The sequence below is a fragment of the Ischnura elegans genome, chromosome 4 (assembly GCF_921293095.1).
Source record: "Ischnura elegans chromosome 4, ioIscEleg1.1, whole genome shotgun sequence".
Lineage (NCBI taxonomy): Eukaryota > Metazoa > Arthropoda > Insecta > Odonata > Coenagrionidae > Ischnura > Ischnura elegans.
In genome coordinates, this window is record NC_060249.1 from 115,135,297 (window position 1) to 115,161,076 (window position 25,780).

Consider the following 25,780-nt stretch of genomic DNA (forward strand, 5'->3'; position numbering starts at 1 on the left):
GCTAAGCTATTTTAATGATGTAACATCTAGAGATAGCGTAACTTATCTACACATGTAAGTTATATAATATGATGAGGACCAATTAACTGCCAAAACATTTCGTAAGATTTCAGCTAACATATCAACATGTCAGGGAAACAACAGCACAGCCATTACATTATCCTTTTACATTTACCTACAAGAAAAATATTCCCAGAGAACTCAAGGTTGGTGCACACCCTCTATTTTCCACCAAATATAGTCTCCCCTTTTTTGCCCAAAATCTAGAGGTGGACTTATATTTAAGCATAAGTGACATGAGTGACTGACAAGGTAACCTGAGAATCACTGTTAAGGAATAAATTACAGCGTGGTATTCACTTGCTATTTTGCCATTTTCAAAGGTTATTTAAGATGGTTTGTATTGTTGAATGGAAACCAGAGTTTAATTCTGCCAGGTTCAGTTGGAAATTTAGCGATTTCGAAGGAATGATAACAAGCATTCCAAGAGAGCATGTATGGCGATTATTCCAAGTCAGGCAAACTATCTGGCGAAGAACTTCTAAAATTTTTGGACCATCCCAACACACCCTGAATCATATCATTAATTCTGCCAACACTTTTAAATTGTCATTTCCATTTTCAAATTAATCATAATCTTCAGATCCGTCGTATTTCCTAATGCATGTCACGGCATCAGACAACAGAAATTTTCATAGTTAAAGGCTTTTAGTTGCCTTTCGCTATTATTCAGTAATTTAGAACCATTTTCTCCTTAAAAAAGGTTATTTATGTAAGGAAAATTCAATATTTCCTGGCTAAAGCATGATGGCTTAATGGATAAGCTGTTTAACACAATGGTTTTCCATGCCATCAGCATAATCAGCTTTTACACATGTCCTATTTCACCTAACAGCAAAACAACTGAGGTTAGTTACAGTAAAACCTCACCTTAACGAACTCCCGCTAAACGAAGAACTCCGTTCAACGAACAAATGCTATTGGTCCGGCCAATTGCCTATGTAAACACATTAGAGAAAAACCCCGATGAACGAACTCCTCTTTTACGAAAACTCCCGATCAACGAAATGAAATTTCGGCGCGATCGAGTGAAATTCACCTCCAAATAACCAATTTTTCCGGTTAAATTTTTATTTTCATATGAATAATTTAATATTCGTAGCGTTGGAGGGCAAATCCGAGACTTCCACTGAATAAGCCAATCAGAATCGTCATTATTAACCGTAACCATAGCCTTCCGTCGTGTGTTTCCGCCGACCCCAACTCGCGGCTCGCGGCGAATTGCGAAAAATGTTAATGCTGACTTTCGTAAATAACTCAATGTCCCAATATTTACACGCTCAAAGATATGATATCTAGAGCTATGTACTTCGATCGCATTCTTTTGACGGTTGTTTAAGATACTTTACAGAATTACAACGCGTAAATTCCGAGAAGCATTTTTTTTCACTGGCCGCCATCTTGGATAACTTCTTTAAAATTTAACTAAATTACGGAAGATACAATGTGCGCGCTAGAAGATGAAAGCCAAAATTTGCATCTCTTAATTATCTTTAATATATGACTCAGTAGTTACTCTTGTTTCATTCACATTGTTTATTTCAACATCATCTAAAAAATAGGAGAAACTTTTGCATTTGCCGCAATCTTGGATAAAAAATATTCGCACTTAAGACACGAAAGCCAACATTTCCCATTGATCTAGACGTTATTTGAATTGAGTGCTTTATACTAAAGGTCAGTCTCTGTCTGTCGGCGATTGTAGCGATGTCCTAACGTGATGTGAAGCGGTGTTGATTTTCTCCTGAGAAAAAGGTTTGCGACGGCCGTCAATTGTTGCATGAAGAAGACGACACAGTCTAAACATGCCATGTTTAGACTGGGCCAATGGTGATGCCTCACCCCTGTGGTAGCAGCAAAAATCCATGAATGACAGCGGGATTAATTCAGCGGTGGTTGGCGGGAGTTGATGCACTCATGGGGAAAGTAGATTTCTTCCTCGATCGCTGCACGCGCTGCACGGGCCCAAACATAGGACTAACAATAAAAAATGTGCGTGTTATTTTCTTCCCCCCAACTGCAATAGCTAAGTTGCGACCTCTCGACCGAGGGGTCATTTCTGCGGCAAAGCGGCATTACCGTCTGATTTTAGTGGAGTTTTTGGTTTGTCGAATGGATGTAAGGGATCGGCGAAATTAAGAGGACCATTTTGCAGGTAATGCAAGGGCTTTGCAAAGCTTGGAAGCGTGTCGCACCTGTCACCATATTTAGTTATTTTGCAAAAACCGGGTTTGCAGTCAACAGCATCATTATCGTGACTTATTTTACTTCAAGAACTCCTGCATGAGGCCTTCCAAGCTGTTTTCTTATCGGGAGTTGTCAATCCGGTTTGCAGTCAACTGCGACCACGCGATGGAGAGTGATGACAAAAGCCGTGAATCCTGGCAGGGTCTCTCAAAAGTCATGAATATTGAAGGGTCGTTTGATGAGTTCACTAGAATAGACTCAAATTTCGTAATCCGCGAAGCCAGCGAACTGAGGGTTGCAGAATATAATTTCTCGAAAACTCATTTTTCAAAATCGTGACGTATTTTACTTCGAGAACTCCTGCATAGGGCCTTTCAAGATGTTTTCTTATCGGCAGTTGTCTATCCGGAATGCGATGGAAATGATGCTAGTACAATGAATTATTTACGAAGCCCGCGACCGCAAATATTGCTATGGAGTATTCTGGATTCGACTGCTATAAAGAAATGCCGCCACCCACTGCACTTTAATGGGTCGACGAAAGTCGCACTCGCGCCGTTATGGTAGAGCGATCTTAATTTCATGATGAAGCTATAATTGGCGCTGTTACTTTAACTTTATATTAGTAATGGTCAAATCTATCGAATTCTTAATTTTTCAGTGTAAACTTCGCGAACGTACGTACGAACGTACTCTATTTCAAATATTGAGAATAAAGGGATGGCCTCGCGCTCACCGCTACGTTGCATACATTTTTGAAAATCGATGAAAAAGCACGCGAAGTGATTTAATAATACGAACTGAGGCTAAATGTGGTCTATTGCCCGCGATTTGCATTGCAGCTGAAGAAATAAGCACTGTTTTGAAGTATGCGAAGGTAGAATGAAGATAACGCATGCAGACTTGCTTCAATTTCCGAGCCCCTAGAATGATGCAACGTGCGCATCACCTCCGGGGAACGAACTCCCGATCAACGAAACGACAGAATTTCGGTCCCTTGAGTTTCGTTTAAGAGAGGTTTTACTGTATTATTTAACAGCGACAATGATGCTAATTTAAAACCAATCTAAAACATATTAATGATTCCTCGTTGGGATGTGATTGGTTTGCGAGCCAGTGTCAACGCAATGCCAGATGGTGAAAGCTCATAACTAGTTAACCCAATTGGACAATAGATTATAACTTTGCAACAAGCTAGAACCTAACCCTCTACCAGTCACATTGCAAGAGAAAAGAAAACAGAAAAAGGATGCAATAAACACAGAGGTCATTGATTCTGGGTGGTTTTATTTTGAAATCCAAAGCCTCTTGGGCTTGATATTACTGTTAAATATTCCTCTATTAAGATAACTTTACCTCTTAATATGCTCCATGCTGGCTGAGTTTTTAAAATCAAATCTGTCAGCTGTGTGGAATCTATGCAATAGGGTGGGCCAAAATTAGATTATTAAGGGATGAAATTTGCCCTACATATTTGGGAAAGTTGTCAACTTATATCAGGGGCTCTGATCAGAATTTTTTCGGTGTATATTGTATGATACACCATAACTAGTTAACCCAATTGGACAATAGATTTTAACTTTGCAAAAAGCTAGAACCTAACCCTCTACCAGTCACATTAGGCCCAGGCCCCAAGTCATAGCATTTAAAATTTGGCAAAATTCAGGCTGAAGTGTTGAGATAAAGAACTATAGAGAGGAAATAACTGCAACTTAGCCCATATAAGCACAACCAATGATGAATTAAGGCTATTCTTGAATTTTACTATGCATAATTACCTCTCTGCTTTAATGAACTCTACCCTGTTAATATATGCCAAATATTTCCCAAATGGTAGGGGATTATAACCTTATTCTGAAATTCCAAAGTTCTATTTTGAGAAAAAGAGAACACACTGTATTAAGTGTGTATGTCAACACTCAAACTGAAGATAAAAATAACGTTAAGATACAGTACACTCTCGATTATCCGGGCTAATGATGGGGAGAGACGGCACGAATAATCGGAAAACACGGATAACCCAAATTTTCACGTAATTTTTTGCCGTGTTCATAATTTACCTAAAACAAGCAATATATTGTTATTTTATTTTAGAGTGCTTCCCGGACTTAATGAGAGCTTTCTTCACCAGTTCGCGATCTTTTTATCGGCGGTAGCATGGTTGTACTCGTCTTATTAATGGTCCATATAAGGCCTGGTTTCGAAAACTACACATCCGTGGCTGTGTGATCACGGATGCAGAAAGGTGGTTTGCAAGGATGCTTCAAAACCAATGCTCGACGTCGGAAACTACACTGTCAGGCACCACGCCACGTAGTCGCATCTCGCACAAGTTGCCCGGGTTGCAATTGCTGCGGGACGTGTATCCGCGATCACGGAGTGCGGTCGCGCACAGCGAGGCTTGGGAAACAGGAACACGGTGCTCCCTTGAATGCAGCTAGCGCGCGATCGCATCCATTTTACGAAGGGAATTCTAACGGAAATAATAAGTCCAGTGTATCCTAGCATTAATGCAGTAATTCCGACAATTTTACGTCGGATTTTTTTATATTAAAAGATCGCGGAAATATTTAGCATAAGTGAAAATCATGCACGGATAACCCGCAACCCGGATAAACCGCAACCGGATAATCGGGAGTCTGCTGTACATGGTTATTGCTTTGGAATAAAGGAATGTCCCACCATTTCGGACATTAACCCCTTAACTGGGGAGAGCGACTATAGTCACAAGCGGACTCTGCTCCCCATGTGGGGAGCGCGACTATAGTCGCGCGTGCCGTTGCGTCGCAATGTTATGCGGAGAAGGCGTGAATATTCATTCTTTATGCATCATTGCATGTTTTTTGCTTTTTCAGAGGTTCTATACCAATATATTTTAAGTATATTGCCATTTTTGTGCAATAGCTTTACTATAAATTTTTTTTCGAAAACGGCATCTCCGGAAATGGGTGGATTTGCTCCCCACCAGGTGAAAGATAAGGAAATTTCTGCCCCCAACCAAGGGGTTAATATGTATGCTGCTAACTCTTGCTCATGCAAGTCATTAAGTTGAGGTTGCAAGGTGTATGGAATCTATAGTCCCATGATCTGAGAACCTCTGTAAGTGCGACAGCAAACATCTAAGACTCAGTTGATTATGTAGGTTATACATATGCAGGTTTAAAAGTTTCAACTAATGCTCCATAATTAGGAATTAAACTGTGCAAATATTTAACTGTTATTCTCGTGTTTTTATTCCATAACAAATAGTTACTAACATTGTAAGGCAGGATATGACAGGTTTAAATTTTTGCTGTTTATAGCTGTTAATATGTCTGGCACAGTCGGCAAACACATTTCTTATTATAACAAAATCTGCTGTGCATGGATAAGGAAGACAATTCATCATTAAAATGAAAAGAATATACAGCATACTCCCGATTATCCGGCTGCGGCTTATCTGTGCATGAGTTCATACTCCTTCAAAGTTTTCCGCGATCTTTATAAAAAAAGAATCGGGTGAAAAAGCACCAGGATATATGCATTTTAATGCAAGGCTACACCAGGCTTATTATTTTCATTAGAATTTCCTTCGTAAAATGAAATTATTTGACACACCTGCTCACTAGGAATGTATTAAGTTTAGTTGGACGTCTGCTCTAGCATTGCAGACAATGATCAGCAGCGGGAAAAAACTCTTGATTAATTTTAGAAGATTCTTCAATGGTTAGGCAATCATAAATTAAGATAAAAGTTACATACGATCTTTATTATTGCGGTAGTCTTTCATGTGGATAAATACGGCTCAAGGGAACCAGAGATTTCATCGCACTTGGGCATGTTCACGTGTTACAAGTCAAGGTCAAACTGGAGAGGAAGGGAATATTAGAAGTTAAGGCATCTGGGGAAGAAGAGATAGCATGAGCCATGGCCAGGCACTCGCCTGCGTAGACATTTGCCATAAGCCCTGGTTTCCTCTGACAGCTGCTGCACGACTGCGTGATCGTGCGACCATTGCCTTCACGGGAGTTCCGTGTTCCTGTTTTCCAAACCTCGTGAGGCACGATCGCACTCATTGATCACGGATCCGCATCAGCATCATCCGGATCATCAGTTGCATCCCGAGCAACTTGTGCGAGATGTTGCTACGCGGCGCGGTGCCTGACAGTGTAGTTTCTGACATTGTGCAGCGGTTTTGAAGTATTCGTGCAAACAAATTTTCTGAATCCATGATCTTGCAGACACATTTGCGTGGTTTTCTGGTATTACATAGAGCAATACGTATACATTTTTATGATAAAAATTTTTTGTCATGCCTATGCATGCTGCAATTAACATTAGTGAAAAACTTGCCGCTGTATGATCAAAATGAAAACTACAAAATATATTGCCATGAAGAAGTATCAAACCCAGGCACCTGAGGTGAGAGCCGGACGCAATCACCACTAGACCAAGATTCAAATCATTCTCGGACCCTGTTGAAGGGACAGCACTATTTTGGGACTATATAACGCTTGTTAAAAATACCGCTTGGAAATTAATTAATTACAGCCAAACTAAGGCCCATTCAATGGAACCACTATCAGTTCAGAGATGTGTTCACCCTTCCAAATGCCATAAAAAAATACGGCATTGAAAAAGGCTAAGCAAGATACGTGGTCTCCCCTTGTAAGTGTTTTAAAGTGCTTGAAAAGACCTTTTTAATGAGCACTAAAAAAAATAGTACCAGGTCACTCATGCTGAGATGAGAAAGGGTGTGTATTAGACCATAGAAGAAACAACAGCACTTAAATGTAGCATTTACCATTTCTTGTATGGTGCTGATAACACCAATTTACATTTCGTACGAAGAGTTTCACAGCTTCTTTTATCAATGCTGGTGTTTTTTTTTGTTTGTGCTTTTTTCTCTTGAAAACACTCCCAGTAGGAGGAGTGAAATGTCGAGTAAGAAAATGTTACCTACGCAGCAATTCCCGGAAACAACCACCAACAACACCAATTTGCATTTTCCTTCCCACTACTCCCTTCACAGGAATAGTGCTGTCTGTATCCCTTATTTTGCATGGCAAATGCCACAAGATTGAGTAGACCCAAGCTTTGATGAAACCTCAGCATTTATTCTGATTCCTTCATCATAAACAGCCAACATTAGCAAGTCATAAGAAGATAGAACAACAATCATAGTGATAATTAGTAAAATCTCTGAATTAAATTCCTTGGGCATAAATGGGGGATCTAGAGGCTATACCATGCCCCCAAATTTGAGGCAGGGATTAAATTTTCAATAGACCCGGAGGCAAATAGCCAACAACCTAGACCTGCAAATGGTCCTTCAGTAAAGTTGTGACTTGTTCTCCACTTAGGGGTTACCATAGATAGACATAAAGAAACCATTCCTATAATGTTACTCATGGAGCGTTTTTCTTCTTTGGAGAGAGGCATTGATGTTGAAAGTCAGAGAAAGTTGTGAGTGAAAGTATTCAAAATGTGTGAAAAAGAAGAATGATGAAGATAAAATAGACTGGCCTAGTAATTAGGTACAGCTACAAAGAGGGGGAGAAAAGACAAGCACCCAAGAAAGACGCCCAGACATCTCATCAGCAACATCATGACTAATATGGCATGCTGAAATCAATCGTCAAAGGACAATTGGATGGTAGGAATGGCAAATGGCATCCACAAATGTGTTACATAGGACAAGTTATTAATGACGTAAAGCACATTAAGATAAAGCCTGAATCAGGGCTTTCAAGAAATTTTCTGTGTACATATCCTCTGACAAGAACACTAAACAGCATAATTTTATCCTTATTTATTACGCAAAAAAGAACATGCAGAGCCACTAGACGGAGCCACCGTCCTTCGACATGAGTGAGTGACTTGAACAACTTTTACACCCTTTCAAATGAAGAGGTTTTCTTAAATCTTGACTAAGTGAGATGCAAGAAGTTAAAAATGACAAAAAATGGTAACCCCATGCCTCTTTATTTTCTCAATTCCATCCACACAGGCAATCCATGACAATGTTTCATGAAAATTTAAAGAAATTCACATCTTAAAGTATACCAAAAGAACATTCAATTTCTTAAAATAAAGACTAGTTAAGATGGAAGCGTCATGAAAAGCTTAAATTCAAGATAAAGTAACTAGAGAGGCATTTTTTATTGCAGAGAAACCAAATAATACCAAACTTCTGCAGAGGATCATGCTAATAGCATTTTTTTAACATAAAATATATTTTATTTTTGATATTTATATAGTTGTACAGTTGTTGATATTGACATTGATAAATTACTACCATTGAATGACAAATGACTGACCCAACAGCGGTACAACCGTAAAAATACCTGAAATATAATTTCACAATCATTGAAACCAATTGGTATGTCTACGGCTCTCAGAATTGACAAAATAATAAAACTATTAATTATTTGCTAACATCATTGTTATGTCTCCAAAAAATAATTCCTTTTGGACTACTTGAGATCAAATAATACAGACTTGTCATCAAATTGTAGAAGAATCAGAATGTCCTGAGATTCATAGAGAACTTTCATCGATAAACCTTGACTCAAACATTGAATTATCTGGGCCCCTTGAGTGTTAGCTTTGAAGACACCTCTTCAGGGACTGAGAAATTTTAAGCTCTCCTATCAACTGGTTTCTATGTTATGTACTGCCATCCCCCTTTCAATCACTGTCTGACTAACGTTAAAAACTCTCAATACATTGAAAGGCGAATGTGATTATTCTCCACCATATTTGAGCTCCGACTGTTTCAATGTTCACAAAAACAGAAAAAAGGACAATGTTAACGATGGAAAAAGTAATGAGGACCTTCATTGATAAGGTCACCCACAAAACAATACATCTCAAACAGTAACTGTCAGGTGTCTACTTTCACTATCCCTGTATATGCCCTGGTTAAGGAGTTATCCCAAAAGTACCAGTCTCTCTATTCAGATGAGTCACCATTAGGTAATGCGAAACATTTTCGACATATAATGGGTCAGTTGATTAATACATCTTGTCATATCGCAAAGGTTGGCATTACTTGGTTGATTGTTTTCTGTTTTCTACCGTGCTTAGTGATGTAACTCTAGATGGAGTGAAACACAGAGTGTGACTTGTATCGTGCTTGCATGAGAAGGAAGAATAAATGTGGCTGTAAGAGAAAAGATATAACACATCTTAGTTAGAATCAAGTATGGGGGAAAATAATACTTACAGCTTCATTGTTGTCACAAATTACAAGCTCTACACTTTCAATATCCAACAACTCTCCCTCAGGAAATAATTCCATTTGCGCCCTTTACAATGTACAACACTGCACCAACATATTGTAATAGTCAGCAAGTCCTGGAAAAGAAACGGATTGTTGAAGGTGCAATCTGATTAACTCAACTGAAGGTTACACAAAATGCCATTCCACTGGTGTTTTCCAAAGAAAATCAGATTTCACGAAGTCAAAAGACATCACATTCCTTAGCCAATGGCCGCAGACATCCGGTTTAAACATTCATTAGCATAACTGCTGCTACATTTAAGAGAGGAACTGCTACGAAAAAACTACAAGCAAACAGTAATGAAATGCTAATCGAAAATACTAACGCACCTAACGAATTGTACCACAAAGATTTTCAACATAAAAAGAAAATGTAGAGCGCTGGATTGTTATTCCCTCTCAAAAGAAGTCCACCAAACACTTGTTATTGACGATCACCATTCCGTAAGTACACCAAGTCTGAATCTAAATACAAAAACGTATATTTTAATGGTGATGAAATGATAATGATCAACAACGCTACCATAACATGAGAAAAAACGCAATGATTTTGAAGTACGTAACTCAGAGTATACATGAAATTCAGAAATCCACTAAGTCGTAGAACAAATATATACTACGCTAAGTGCCTTACGCTTTACATTCCAAAAATAAACATCACTCGGTTATAATATTTGGGCGATGGTGTTTCAAAGAACAAAAACTTGAGCATTACTAGAATTAATTGTCGCACGCATATGATTCCCTTCACTGCACATTATATGATGTGATCAGTCGTCCAATTCGTGAGGTGAATACTGCAGTTATGGATTAACAACACTACGGAGCTAACTTCATTCAGAAATTCTAACGGGCGCATCAGAGACCAGCTGGTGACCCAAGATAAGCTAGATATTAGATAATTACTAATTTAATACTCACAATTCTTAGACAATGACGACCCAAAGAACACTAAAGAGCATGATTATGCCAAAATTATCACAGAGGTATAAAAAAAATGCGATGGCACCTGCGCATAAGGTGAAAACTAGAAGGGACGATTCCAAAGATTCGAAGGGGTTTAGGGTAGCTGGCATCGACGCATTTATTCATCACTAAGCACCTCGGCTAGCAATTCGTGCCCACCAAAACCCCACCGCGCCCTAGCAAATTTCATTTGCAATTAGGAAGGTGAAGTTTGACTTTTAGGAACTGACAGTAGTAAAGCTACAATGAAAAAAATCGCTGAAGAATAAAGAAAAAACATTACATTATTAAAATATTTTTTGGCTCGGAAAAAGCTTCTGTAACACGTATCAAATCCCACAGAATTGAATGAATTCTCGTAAAAATCACATACATTTAATTTAAGCTCATCTAAATACACAAAAACGACACAATTAAAATCAAGAAGTCCAATGAAGTAGAACCCAGATTAGACTAGAGCCCGGTCTACAAACGTCATATTACCGTATTTTCGGACAATTTTAAGTATAAAGCGCTCATTTGAGAGAAGAACACATGCACACATACGCATCGAAGAAAACACAATTTTATAACTTACCGTCGTCACTTCTAATGCAGTCTTAATAACCTATAGAAATCTACCCTCAAAGGCAACAACTTCCACATCGAAAGGTAAATACTAATAACTACACAGGTAATGCCCATTCAAGGGGCATATTTAGATAAATGTTCCGTAAGTGTAACTTTATTAAGGTCAGCACTAACGTCTTCTATTGATGCCTCGAATATCCTTGTTCTCTACGTCAGAAGAGTAAGTAATTATAAAATAAATGTTGCCCGTGTCTCAAATTCAAGGAGAGCGAAAATACAAATGCTCGCTGTTTACATTAGCTCCCCCGATAACACGAAATGGAGTACGCAATCCACCATAATGTACATGACAAGAAATTGATGGCAATATCACAACACAAAAAAGGGTAAATTAATGAGGCATTCGGAAATTACTCCAGTGATTCCATTAGATGAAAACAAACACAAAAAGTAAATAATAACTTCACACACTGATTTAAATCATTATATCTAAAATAATAAAGAGAAATTACATATTTACCTCAATTTACCTTGCCTGATTTACGATCGTCTGTTATAATTACCAACAGCACTGATTTATACTATTCTATTCATGATTAACAGCGTTTGAAGAAATCCTAAAATGTATTCAACTATGAATAATATGCTGAACATCTGAATACATGAGACTTTAATTAACTGTTTGAAGAGATTGTTTTGGATCAATTACCTAAAAGATCGTCTTACCTATCAATTTTACAGTTTAATTTTTTGTGTTTAACAACCTGCCAACGTTGCCAGGCGCCTTGTACACATCACTGCATACATCCCATGATGCATCAAACCTTCGAGAATGTCAAGAAACGTCACGAGATTTTAAGCTGAATGAATAGCTGGTTCCAAGTAATATTAGATTCTCAATTTTCCTGCGAGATTATATTTACTCATTTTTAAGAAATTAATATTTTTATTAGGGCTTTGTTGGCACCTACATATGTCGAATATTAATGGATGGAAAACAAATGACATGAGAGCACCGCCACACCGTGTACAATTTGGCAACATTCGTATTGGGTTAGTGGCGCGCGGGAATTGAGTGAAACAAAAAGGTTTGTATTGCGAGCTTTTCGCTGTATTCATTTTAAATATTTGGTGTATGAATGACACTTGTGAGATTTATAATGGAAGAAAGTGCGATAGATAACCGTAGGCAGTACTTAATGAACAAAATAGGTTCGCTCAGGGCTGATATCGAAGCATTGGAAAGTGATTTGGCCAATGGTGACAAGAAGTTCCTTCATGACTTCTTACCCATCGAGTGAGTTTGTTGAAGAAACAAATTTGATGACTTTTTCGTGCGTTCAATTTGGATTTTTTTCAAAAATATTTTCAAAATAATCTTTTTGCAGACCAACTCCGTTGAACAATGGAGGCAAGATTTGTATGGAGGAGAAACGACTACCAGCGAAGCTTTCGAAATTACTGGAGCTGTCTGCCAAAGCAAACGGTTTTCAGCTCGTTTCGTTTTCAAGAAAACTACGCTTTAATCCTGGTGGATTATTCCAATATGACTGCTTTATCGAAGGACGAACACCCGTGTTGAAATTCTTAGTGAAATTTATCGAATCAGTGCAGGTAGGTGTTTGGACATTGTTTCCTGCTGAGCGAAGTAAAATGTGAATTTATTAACAAAGGACTGCATGCATGTAATGACCTCTCATACTTCAGTTTTTATTCTATCGACTGTGCTTACTGAATCCATACTTGCTGACTCTTCAACAAAATCACCACATGTTTACTTACTGTTAGATCCTGTATTTTTGGTGATAAGTAATCACATGTATCAGAAACCTCCTCATGGAAATACACAAATGTTTCACTACAGAATATAAATTTTACCTGTTGAACAAGTGTCTGCCCTAATTTTAGGAAATAAAAGGGGATGTTCCTTTGGTAAAACTTCATAATGCCGCAAAATGTGAAATTATCCTGGGAAAATCATTTTCTGTGACCAGACTAAAAACTTAGATCCTCAAACTCTTGCATAGTACCATGGAAGTCACCAAAATGTCTTCTTTCACTGCCTTAGCGAAGGGGAGGGGTCCAGACACCAACCCCAAAATATAAAACTCAATTATTTTCCTCCTTGAAAGAAAACACTATTGAAAAATCATGAATTTACCAAATATCTCTTTAACAAATGAAGTTTTTTCGATTATGAATAGTGTTAAAATTAGTTTAAAACCCCCTACTTGGTACCTGTTTTTACTAAATCCCCCCCCTGGTTTTGGACCCCCCTGAGTGAAATTCATGGCAACACCACGGTCTGCTTTTATTTGGGATTTTATTTTGTAAAAAAAGCCACCTCTTGGTCCTAATCTCTAAACCATTAAATCATATAAGATAGAGTTAACGTTGTGAATGTATCAGTAAAAGATTAATAAATACTCCATGCATTCTTTTTGTCATACAGGGGCCTGGTTGTGAGTGTGGTGAAATATCCTCCTTGGAATCTGAGGTCACTATGTTGAAGAAAGATCCAGAATCTTTGACGGATTGGATAATTGAATGCTGCCATGCAGGAGATTTAGCTATGCTTGTACATGGCCTTGTAGAATTCACACAGTTAGCAAACAATCGTCGAAATATCCTGAGATCACTGCTGAGAAGAGGGAAATCAGGGCATTTAGGCTCTTGCGTAAGTATCTCATTAAGTTTTTGAATAGGGTAGTTTCCTTCATCAAAGAAAACGAAAGTCATTGATTGCGATTCGTTACCCACCAATAGTGTATTCATAATATACAAATTATTTGGTTTTAAAAATACCGGTTTAGACGAATGGGAATGGTCAATTTTATCCCCATTTGAAAAAGGCCAGATTGGCACCCATGCGATGTCACTCCACGTGACATCACAGAGACCTAGTTTCTTTACGAGTAGATAGGATTTACATCGTCTGAGATTACCAATGCAAACATGAGGCGCAGAGCTCAGGGAAACGTGTCTTAATAATCACCTATTAAAACTGGCTACAGTCGGAAAGTTTTCTTCATTTGATAAGGTGTTAATAATCCTTATTTAAGCCAAGCGCCCCTGGCAGTTTTCGCTCAACCAGCAAGGGCCGATTCTTTGATCCGGTGGCAATAAAAGTGTTAAGTCAAGTGCTACCTGATAGCAGGGCACTCTGCTGTGTGCTAGCAGCCTGCATTGTAGCAGCTCTCATAGCCTCGCGCAAATGTGGCCTCACACGGCAGCCGCTGGAACCAGAATGACGTCACACGGGCTTTTCCCATGTTTCCCACTTTCATGATTGGGAGCAGCTGTTGCTTTCCCAGAAATTTCCTAGGGAAGATGAGGTGGGGTAAGTCTTCTCCGTGGATAGAGCACTGATTGTAGCCACGAATGAAAGGGGTTGAACATCAGGAAAGCCACAGGCAGTGGTTGCTTGAAACAAAAATTATAGTGACATCGGTCAAATCATACGGATCAAATAATGCCATACTATCCCATTAAATGGAAATCCATCAAATGGTGTAAAAAATTGGGCCTCAACCTAATGAATACATATCTACTTGCTAAACAGGTACTTTCTTATCATGTAAAGTGTTAGGTAAATTCTTCTCATTGTCTTTTGGCAACAAATAATTTTTTTTGGCATTTCTGATAATCTGACTTCTTTGGAATGACAACTGTTGCACCAGCCTACTTTATCCAGAACCAAAGGCTTATCTGACCATATTTTCCAATATTTCAACTGCTGATGGCTCTAATTGGTGGAATATCATACAGGAAAATTGAAAACACTCACAAGGAGATATGGCAAAGAGACTTTGACCACGATTGAGGAATCACTTCATTGAAATGCATTTCCTTGAGAAAATCAATGTTAATTTATTTCAAATGTGCTTCCATGCTCAGTTGATATCATGCTCACTATTCAAGGAAAAATGAAGTGTTAAAAAGGAAAATTCCAGGGTGGTTCCTAGGAGTTAACGAAGGCAACTGACACAGTGTAATAAACATTCGGGTGGTCCCTAGGAGTTAACGAAGGCAACTGACACAGTGTAATAAACATTCAGTTCATTCTTAATGGTCTTGAGGTAGTCCAGCGAACAATTGAAGCCCATGGTATTCACAGAAGTATTCTTGAATCTTCAAACTCCAAACCTAATGCATTGGGTGGCATCTGAGCCTGTAATGGGGAAGTCTCCTAATGTGTTCCAAAAGTCCTCATTCTCAGGTCTGTTGAAAATCCATAAAATAAGATGGAAATTGGAAAAATACTAATGTAACTGACTTAAATGATTGGTGTTGGGTTGTAACAGTGATTCCCTAAATTGTAAGAATGGAAAAAAAACACTTCAGCGTGACTCAAACCCCCTTGGATGAAAATGGTAGGCTGCATTGCTCATCACATTTAGCTATGCCAGTTGTTGGTTGGGCTTGCTTACTTGAGGGAACTAATACCACACCAAATCTTTACTTGCATTTATCTCTCAAACACGTGCTTATGGGAAAGAAAGCTCTGACAGTGTTTCTACATTTCCTGTAGTTTCATAAAATATCATTGGGATTTAGATGACTCTCACACTTTCTCCTTGTTGTAATATTGTCACTATGATTTATTTTCCCTGACAGCTGTCAGGGAAACCTAGGTTACCACCCAGACATGCCATTTTCAAGGGTACATTCTCAAAGTTTTTGGGAGGTGTACCACATATACATACATGCATCCAATTCGCTAAGGGGAAGGAATAGTGGGTGGTAGCCATCAAGGTGAAGGAAGAGACAGTGGCTCTAACACAGAGGTGAACGGAGAATAATAAAAATCAGAAGTCACTTAAAAGCACATCATCAGGGACACTTTGTCTCCTACTAATTTCAAAGTCCTCTAAAAAATTAAGTTTAAAACCTTTGTCATTAGCATATAAAATCTTAGATTTAAAAATGCATTTGTGACCAGTTATGTGCTTAGTAAAAACAAATTTTGGGTCATTGTTAAATATGTGTATAGTGAATTCTTCACACTCTATTGAGTAAATGCCACACTTTTCCAGAAATTCGGTCTTGTCCTTGGAATTATAAAAGGAGTTTTTTTATTCACACTGGGTTTAGCACCCTATTCTTAACCTTTACTCTTAGAATTCTCAATTTAATTTGTGAGTCAATACCCCTAAAAATGTGAGTTTGCTACATTTATTAGGTTTGTCTGGTGTTATTCCGTTGAGGGTTAGCAAAAGTAAAAATTGTTCTCTTTTTCAATTGCTTGTCTAATCATTTATGAACTAGATGACAGTTATGGCCATTACTTTTAACACTTTCAATGCTGACCATGTAAAACTCAAAATCGACCCCCGGTGCGGCTATCGTTTTTTAATGCAAAATGCATGCATGGGTGCCTAAAGAGCTGGGAAAAATAATGAAAAAATTTTCTTGGCCCTAATTTGTTAGCTATGAATTTTTTTATTTATGACGTGATATCACGTCACCCGCACAGCGGGATATTAACGTAATGCGGGTTGCATACTGTCGGATTTTCCCCCCGCGCCACCGTTTTCTTTCAATTTTTTTTCTGCGCTATGTATCCAAAAAAATAGGAGGAAAATGAATTTGTAATGTTCTACTGGTATCGCCATTGATGTTTTGCCACTGCCATAGGGAAATTTTTCGCTTAGATGGATGTAATGCAAGTTATAAGTACAAGGAGTCGCCGTGAACAGCTGTTTGATTGGGATGGTAATTCTGCGCAGGATATTTCGGTGTATTCCTTGCACTAGTAATCCTAAGTATCGGGGTAGGGTTCTATAATATTGAATAATTTCTACATTTTCTTCTGAAGCCACTATTTCGTCACAAATTCCTTTACTCGTTTCATGTTTTCAGCTCCAATTCCTTTCTTCCCATACGACCACCCGTAAGCATCAGATATTTAACAAAAAATGGTTTTCACATACCATTATGTATTCCCTTCACTGCAGGTGCTTAAGATGGGTGGCACTCCGCTTTCGAGATTATTTTCCGACGGTGTATTAGGGTGTCTCTTGACGTGCACCACTCCTGCCGGCTGTTCTAAGGAGGAGGGGGTACGGAGATGAAGCGAGGGGTAATAGTAAGATTTAGTCGGTCCGCTTGTAAGAGCAAGGAATAGCTTTTTTGGGAGTGCCATCGGAACATCAAAAAGATGGGGAAGGTGTGAGGAAAGATTTTGCTGATACGTGTCCTTTTTGGGTCATTGGGATATAGACTCCGTTGCTGAAATAAAAATGGATGTGGAAACAGAAATAATCAACCCATAACTTCCTCATTACTATCTTCTGAACTCAAGCCAATAACATATTTTTGCAATATGATGTGACCGAGTTAGAAATTAATGCATAAAAACTGGAACTAATAGTATTTGCAAGCAAACATCTTACAAGTAATCTTCATTTAGGCCACGTATCGCGGTTCTTACTACAAATATTCTGCGAAAATCTAAAAACGATGTAAATTTTTACCGCAATAATACTTTTTCATTTGGTGCATAATAATATCAATGCGAGTAAACCATTCAATAATACGTATTGCTAGGAATAGATTTGCAGCATCTATGCCCCTTATTACTTACCCGATTACCGAAAGCAACGATGGCGTTTTCTTTCTAATTACACGAGGGAAAGACTAATTCCATCGTGCTTGGAAATCTCTAGTTACTTCTTATTTATGAAAGAGCCCTAGTCTATTGAAAAAAGGAATCACATGACATGAAAAAAATATTGTATTTACCCAAAACAAATTCAATACAATCGAAATGATGACCATTTTCAAATTACATATTATATACAACTACGTACAGTCATGTATGTTTTACCAATGTAGGGAATACCTCTCTCACAAATTTTATAACAATATATTTAACCTATAATACTATTGCAATATATGATACAAAAATATATAATGCTATTCATGCCTTCTTATGAAAGAAAGAAAAAAGCTCGGGATAGAGTAGAGGAGACCTAGCAGCCAATGTAGATATCTGCGGTCTCTTTCCTATGCCCAAGAGTGCTTGCACCGCAATAGTGCAATACTTGCCCCATCGATTCTTCTTTCTACCACCTTCCTCTTGGATGAGTTCAGGGAAGTGAGATTGAGATATTGATGGTAAAGGTGGCTTGGGGTAAGGAATGTAGGATGGAAGAATAAAGGATCTAATGACAGAAAGACGGAATTTATAAAGGGAAATCTTTCCGGTGGGTTCACGATAAATGAAAAAGCGTGCATAGCTTTCGGGAAGGAATTATTAGGGAGTCAATGGAGGAGTGAAATGAATCTAAAAGGGACGGATTTTTTTTAGAGAAAATACTCAGGCTCTGAATCGTTTGGGCCGGTGTTCGGTGAAAAATGAAGGGCTTGAAGAATGCTAAAGAATCAATCACGACTCATATATTTCCAAAAGCAAAGCTGGTCAAACAAGATAGCAACGCTCCAATAGTCGGATATATTAGTTATAGGAATACCTTACTTGTGAAATATTAGGCCTATGAAGATAAAACTCTTCATAGGTCAATTGTTTCCAATTCCTTACCTATTCTTTCGGAGATTATAAGAAAGTATGTCTGTATACGAAAGAGGGTGTCTGGGAAAAGGAGACGCAAAAAACTTTTGGGTCGTTGAAAGGGGGTGGGGTGTTGAGAGCTGGGTTTTCTATGAGAGTGATATTTTGAGGGGTCACTGAACTACGGGTCCACCGCAAAGGACATTCGGATGGAGGAGGACTGACAGTATTGTTAGAGGGTTCAGGGAAAGAATAGGAAAAAGGGGATGGGCCAGGGATTGACATAAAGGGATCGGGCGTAGAAGGAGGCAATGGAGTACCTGACTGGGAGGGTTCAACCTCCTCCCCACCCTCCTCCCCTCTTATTTCTAGCCCTGAGTCTTCAGAGAATGCCTGATCCCGCTCTCTTCCAGGAGCTCCCGCTATTCCTTCTTCGTGTACATTCGTCTAGAGATGGCAGAGAGCTAAGAAGGAAATGTTTATGTCCTTGCGGAGGTTTCCTCCCTGGACGTCGATGGCTGCAGGTCCTGATGGAAGGTCGAAGACTGCTGATCATCTGCAAAAGCTGATGAATAGAGAATTTCACCTCTTTCAGGCGGCATCGACTACCGGCCAGCATGAAAATTTTTCCGCTTTACTCCTCGCTTCCGTACCATCTGCAATAAATACATTGTATTTTTTTTTTTAATTCCGATAAATAACAGGATCAAAATAAACACTCTCGGTGAAATAGGCCAAAGCTGAAATGCTACAAACAGCTTTACTGATGTAAAACTATGTTTAGGAACTAAATATTCACAATGGCGAGACAAAGAATTGAGAGCACCCATAAGCCATTGATTTCACAGTTATCGAGAAAATAACAGCATTTTTATAAAGCAACTCCTCAGCACTTCTTCGTCAATCCATGGGATAATGTGCAAACAGTTATTTGCAGTTATAATAAGAATGTTTATAGGTGCATTATATACATATATAAACAATAAATATTATAAATAACTTACACTTTTTCCGTAAATAACTTCCTTCACTCTCGTAATATTGCCGCTTGTCGATCCCCTCCCTGCTTAGGAGTTGCACTGATAAACAAAGGAAGGGTGCAAAAGTTAGAGATATGTTACGTTGCATAAATAAAATGTAATGGCATTTTCAAATTTCCTTTAAGTTTAACTAATCACAGTACTTCATGTATTAATTGATTAAAACTTATTAATATCATACAGTAATGGTTCGAAAAATACTAGGCTCGCAAGAAAAAAAGGAAGGATGGAAAAAAATATCTATATTCTCACTAAACATTATTAAAATAGAATAAAAAATTAATAAACACACTTAATTAAGTTCCAGATAGTAAATACTTATGATTTGTAAAATAAAACTCAAATAAAATTTGTCATACTCACGCATTCATAGAGAGAAATAAAAATAATAGCATAAAATACAGGGGGGAAAATGAATGGAAATTGGCTTACCTTAAGATAAAAGAAAAAATTTCTCCCGATCCTCCCAGGAAAGGTTGCTTGAAACGGCGTTCACAAATGCGCTGCTAGATCCCTGCTGAGCAACTTAGGGGGGCAAAATGTCATAATAGAACTTAACCGAGCTCTTACGGAGGGCCGGAACCCTCGAGGTAGGCATGACGTGATATCACATCATCAGCACCAGGGGATAGCGCACCATGACGTGATATCACGTCATGCCGCACTCAAGGTGTTAATGATCGTATTGAATACCTGCAAGTTCATTTGAAAAACCTCTGTCAACTCCAAAATCAATGGCTCAGTTGAAAATTGATTGGTACTCTTGATTGCTGTAGAAATTTAGCAATGCTGGTACTAAAAAATGTTAGCATAAATATTATTGGTTTGGCCAATATCATTTGTTACTTATCTTCATGTTTTGCTTAGGGTTCTGGTAGCTCCACCATGGGAGAGGAAAGAGAAAATATTCATTAGCTGTCATGGTTCTGTTTGTCATAATGAATTATTTGGCATCCACCTATGGTTCTAAATACTTTCTCTTTTCTGTTTCTGATGTTTGTCTCCCTCAATTGGGAAAGAAAAATCGATATCCAGCACTCAAAATATAAATATCTACCAATACGGGTTCTACTACTGATATTCAGTGTCCTTACTCCACAATACAATAAAGTATATGAACGGCTTACAATGTACAGCTCACAACTACTAAACTTAACAAAGATTCGGTTCTAGAGTGGTCCAAAAAAAATCAAAGTGCTCACATTTTTCATGCAACCCCCTAATTTGATGACCAATTTCCGAATGGAATGGTTGGTTGCAGCTTTGCTCCACACAGTTTTATGTTTTTGGGTATTGTCCTTCAACTCCTAAAGGACCCGCAAAACACGGACTTGAGGTGATGAATATAAAGTCACTTTATTTTGTTTACTTGGCTGAGAAATAAATAAATTTCTTATCATGGAAATGTAGTACATGATTTGATTCTTTTACTAGTCTGAGTTCACTCTCAGAGCTTCATTTGCATCAATTTTGGTTCTCTTTTTCTGTTTTGGTTGAATTTATAACCTTGAAGGGAAGAATTCGAGGGCTTCTTCCCACCTCTACCATTTTAAGGGAAAAATAACCAGTGCTATCAATAAATCAGTGCTTCTGTTTCATTTCTTGCATAAGTCCTTGGCGTCAATTATACTGATTGAGCCACATGCCTGTCAATGATAACACAATGAGCAAAGAAAGTTCTAGTGTAGCATATTCCTTTTATTGGTTTTCAGCCAATAAATATTTATGGAAACCTAAGTGCTATCAAAAAGACATATGCATAAAGAAAAATCCTAAAGCTATATTGAGTGAATTGTTTCAAAAACAACTTTCTTTAAGAGTGCACCATATTAATGAAAAACTGATCCATAATATTTTTGTCGGTACATATATTTTAATTTTTCTGAAAGTGAGGAAGAAAAAGAAAAAATGAATGATAACTCTGCCAGCAGTGAAACATATCTCCTGATATGCTTCACAAGTACAAGGACTTGGTGAAGTGTGTATTTTAATTGTAATTATTTATACTTTTTAATGGCTTAGTGCTCTTTTGTCTGCTCCAAAAAACAACTTAGATTTTTATAAAGAAACTTATCCACTGAAAAAATGTCTATGATGACTTCACTAATGCTGTTATTATGAAGTTTTTAGGAATTTTATGGTGCCTCAAAGAGGATCTAGTGGCATTGACATTTTATGATTGTAAGGTTGCACTTGATGAGGCAAGAAAATGATGTTAGCATTTCAGAAGGATTTATAATACACACAGAAATCCTATTCAGTGGATAGCTGTGTGTAGGAGAGAATTCATCTCTAGACTACTTAGTGAGCAAGAAAACAAAATTGAAAAGCAAGGTCATTTTCAAGGAGTGCTGGTGTACAGATAAAATATCCCTCGTGTAATATCACAGAACTCAAAAAATAATATTTATGAGGCAAGGAATCTGAGATTTATTGCCTGAAAATGGCTTAAGTAAAAAAGTTGACTACCACTTTTAATTGAACAATTGAAGCTTTTTATGTTAATTAAAGTTGATGTAGTAGTTACATAGTATGTATGACACCAAGACCTAGGTCAATATTTCAGAATTTCCAGAAAGGAAAAAAAACATCCTATCTCTGTAGCCTACCATATAGTTTTCAAAGGGCCTCATGCCAAAGCATAAAACTGTGTGGCACAGTTTCTAGTGGATGTATCAATCAGAAATTTATCAACAGTAATTTTCTAGCTATTTTTCATGGCATTGGGGGAGGGGGGAAATCAAAATTTGAGCTCTTTCATTTTTTTGGACTACCCTACAAGTAGAGATGCGTGAAAATTGCAAATGCGATGTGCGCAAATAAGTGCGACATAGATGTGATGACTGGACTTATTTGATATTTTTACGGGAATTTTCCTTTTCGACGGCAAAATTCGTACATTTTATGCCGAGCGCAGTTTAAATGCTCCGCCGACACTCACCGCTCAAAGCATGTGAGCGACTGGCCAGCTGCTAGTTGGCTGGGACTCTACGTGGCCGCAAACTACAAGTGGGCGCGGGCAAGCTACACCTCCGCCACTATATGTCTTATTCCTTAATTTATTATTGTTCCACAATATAGTTATTTAAAATATTCTGGTTTTTGTCATATAACTGTTTCACTACATTTTATCGTCATCTACCTCATTATGAAAATAAAAAAATGGACAATAGAAAATGCGATAAACTGTTATTGAAAGTGCGATAAAATAAAAATGAAAGTGGGATTTTCACGTATCTCTACCTATTAGGTATTCTGGAATTGTCCCCGATAACATTTGATGCCAATTATCTTTTTTATACTATAATCTTAAATATTCTCAAAAAACAAGTCGACAAGTCGTCTTCCGAATCATCGGCTTGTATAAAAGCTTTAACCTGGATGGAAACCCGAGAAATATTTTTTAGAAGTATTCACCAGGAAAAACTAAAATCGTTTATTATATATTCCCATTAATACTTTGAGCTATATGAAAAGCTATCCTCCACATTTCTGTATTTTTCCCATTTGATCACTCCACTTGCCGTCATTAACTCTGTGAAGTACGTACTCTCATTGCATTTTTATCTGAAACCTTCAGGGTGGAATCAGTTGTGGAAATGAAAGACTTGAGTTTTTATTTTTAATGCATGTTAAAATGTATAATACATTTTTATTAGAGTTGAACTCTTTTTTTATAGCATTTTACTATTGATGAGGAAGATGGTGTTGTAGTGGTTGGAGTTGGACCTAAAAATGTGAAACTTTTCTCCATTAAATGGAAGATAGTATATTTCCCTCCAATGAAATCAATGAAGTCTACTTTCACTATCACTCTACACGAAGAAGGTTAGTATGTGCTTGCAAATACCTATGTATAGTTGTCATTTCCACGTTGTTCAATCAAGATTCTCAAAGTTGATGTCAGTTTTCAGAGTTTTTCATGATTTTCCATTTTTTTATTACACTGCAAACAGTGTTGTTGTTGATATCAGAACAATCACTGGCAGTTCTGTATGTGGTGTAGCAAAAAGAGTGGAAAATCAAGATTCTCATAACTGATGTTGCTGTAAAACCTCTCCTGATGGCAAACTGTACTCAGAAGTCACCCATGTAATCTGCCCTTTTTTCAGAGTGAAATGATTTTACCTTTTATCTGCATGTAAAATGTCCTTTTGGTGGCTTTCGGAATAAGGCAGAGATGGATAAATTTTGCTGATGACTAGGATCTATGTTGTATGTTGCTTCAATCCTCAATCCAGTATCTCTATTTATTTTCTGATCTTGATGGCCTCACAGATGGGTTGAGATTAAAAATTTCCTACCTTTGCAATGACTATGTATATGTACTTATCTAAAGGGATGAATTGTCCTGTGGCCTCTTTTTTTCGCTACAGCGGACTTTGTCATGTACCCAAGTCAAAGAAACTCCTTTTCTTGCCATTCACATGTCCCTCAGTTTCCCAAATCTTTTAGTCAATTGAAAATAATTGAAAGAAAGAATTTGAAGGGTTTGAGATATGTAAACCCTCTCACCTAATGTCATAACTAGGAATGTGCTTTGGGTGAGAGGGTGACCACCCCAGGCAACATGGTCCGGGAAAATTTTTGAAATATGGCATCCCTGGAAAAACATTTTATATCATTTTGGCACTTAAAATTTAACTTTAAGCAGATGCAGTGATTGTATGTCAAAATTAGGCAATACTTTTGACATAAAATAACAAATATTACAAAAATAATTCTGCCACATCACTGTTGTCTTTATCCGTTTGGGGTTGTGTTGTTATCTCTCTCTTTCCCCTGTTGATGTGTTGTGATGTCTCTTTTTTTTTTAACATTCTTTTAATTCCACATATTTTTTATCTAGCTATTATGTTTAATATGAATTCTCATTTTAATTTTTGCTATTTCAGATCTACAATATGAATCTGCTGAAGTATTTGCTGCACTCCAGAGGCCTTATATGACAGAAGAAGATCTCCCTTTACTATGGGACACAGTGGCAGATGTTTTAATATCCTACTGTTAGCATCATTGTCTTCAACGTCAGCTTTTTTATAATTGTGAAAAAATTCTTATTTATCAAGTAATAGAGTATGTATATTATTTGCCATAATTTTTATGAATCTTACTTTGAAAATGAAATTTCATAGTTTTTTCTAAATAAATGTTGCTCTAAAAGTATATAAGTGATAGTCGCTGCCATGATTGGTGAGAAGAATGCCTCAAAATGCAATGCCAAGGGTCTTATCCAATCATTGGCCGCAGCCGGAATACCTGTGTGGATGTGGAAGGAAAACTGTGGTCATCCAGAGGCTTAAGCAGGTCTACAAGGTTGTCAGAAACAGCTCCCTGATAATGAACACCACTCCCTTGTTCTGCTCCTAACACATTTTGCTGTATATCTGGGAGTAAGGACCCCATTCTTGATCCCTATACCACCCCTAGTTTCAACCATTTATAACAAGCAGATTTTGCTTCCCTTGCCATTTTCACCATGGACTGGGCGACTCCAGTGGCGCCGACTCCATGGGGTCTGAGGGGGCCCGAGCCCCCCCAAAAATTCGTTACGGATGTGAGGAAAAAATGTGTCAGGCTTGTCGATTTTCCCCGGAGTGTACAGATATCAAGATTCGAGTGATCAGGGTACTTATGTTGATCATATGACTCTTATAAAATGCTTATAAAACTTAAAATTCACTACTTATTAAATTTACCGGGGCAAGGTCCCCATTTTAAGCCCCCCCCCCCAATATTTTTTGTAAGTTGGCACCCCTGCGCGACTCTGTTACTAGTGGGATAGAGCTGAGGCAACTAATATTTTTTTTCGTTTGTGGTTGTTATGGGCCACTTTAGGAAGCAATTCTCTCTCACTACTGTGGAGGCATCAGGATCATTATGCCTATAAAAGATGGTGGTATTGTCATTGCAGGTGTTCAGAGGACTTTAACTGACACTTAAGATTAAATTTCTATGACCTTAGGAAATCGTTGGGGTATACTCACTAGGTGTATTACTTATATCATGGGAAAGATCTTTAATGTATATTAGTGGAGTCAATTAACACAACATGGATGCTAGAAAACAGATGGGTCAAATAGTGAAAATGTTATATGTATTGTAGTATGGCAGACTTTCAGGTTTCGTTCTCTTCTCAATTTTGATGACGGTGTTTCACCTACAGGCCCCGAAATTTTA

General features: G+C 37.8%; 2 protein-coding genes across 7 annotated transcripts in view; one reads left to right on the plus strand and one right to left on the minus strand.

The window, feature by feature from the left end:
* LOC124157922 (PR domain zinc finger protein 10-like) overlaps positions 1–11,782 on the minus strand; it is a 71,374-nt gene extending 59,592 nt beyond the window's left edge. The window contains exons 1-2 of one of the 6 annotated variants that reach the window (XM_046533009.1): positions 11,568–11,782; positions 9,455–9,585 (exon numbers count right to left, since the gene is read on the minus strand). In XM_046533009.1, coding sequence (XP_046388965.1) covers positions 9,455–9,529 — 75 coding nt within the window. In that variant the 5' untranslated portion in view covers positions 9,530–9,585; positions 11,568–11,782. Of the gene's footprint in view, positions 1–9,454; positions 9,586–10,432; positions 10,576–11,054; positions 11,429–11,567 lie in introns of those variants that run through there. The other 5 variants (XM_046533010.1, XM_046533011.1, XM_046533008.1 and 2 more) reach the window with 5 other exon arrangements.
* A 95-nt stretch (positions 11,783–11,877) lies between these two features.
* LOC124157924 lies at positions 11,878–24,766 on the plus strand. The gene is made up of 5 exons (XM_046533015.1): positions 11,878–12,344; positions 12,436–12,661; positions 13,500–13,724; positions 23,281–23,428; positions 24,496–24,766. Exons 1-5 carry the CDS (start codon positions 12,187–12,189, stop codon positions 24,609–24,611), a joined length of 873 nt encoding a protein of 290 aa, XP_046388971.1. The 5' UTR covers positions 11,878–12,186; the 3' UTR covers positions 24,612–24,766.
* The last annotated feature ends 1,014 nt before the right edge of the window (positions 24,767–25,780 follow it).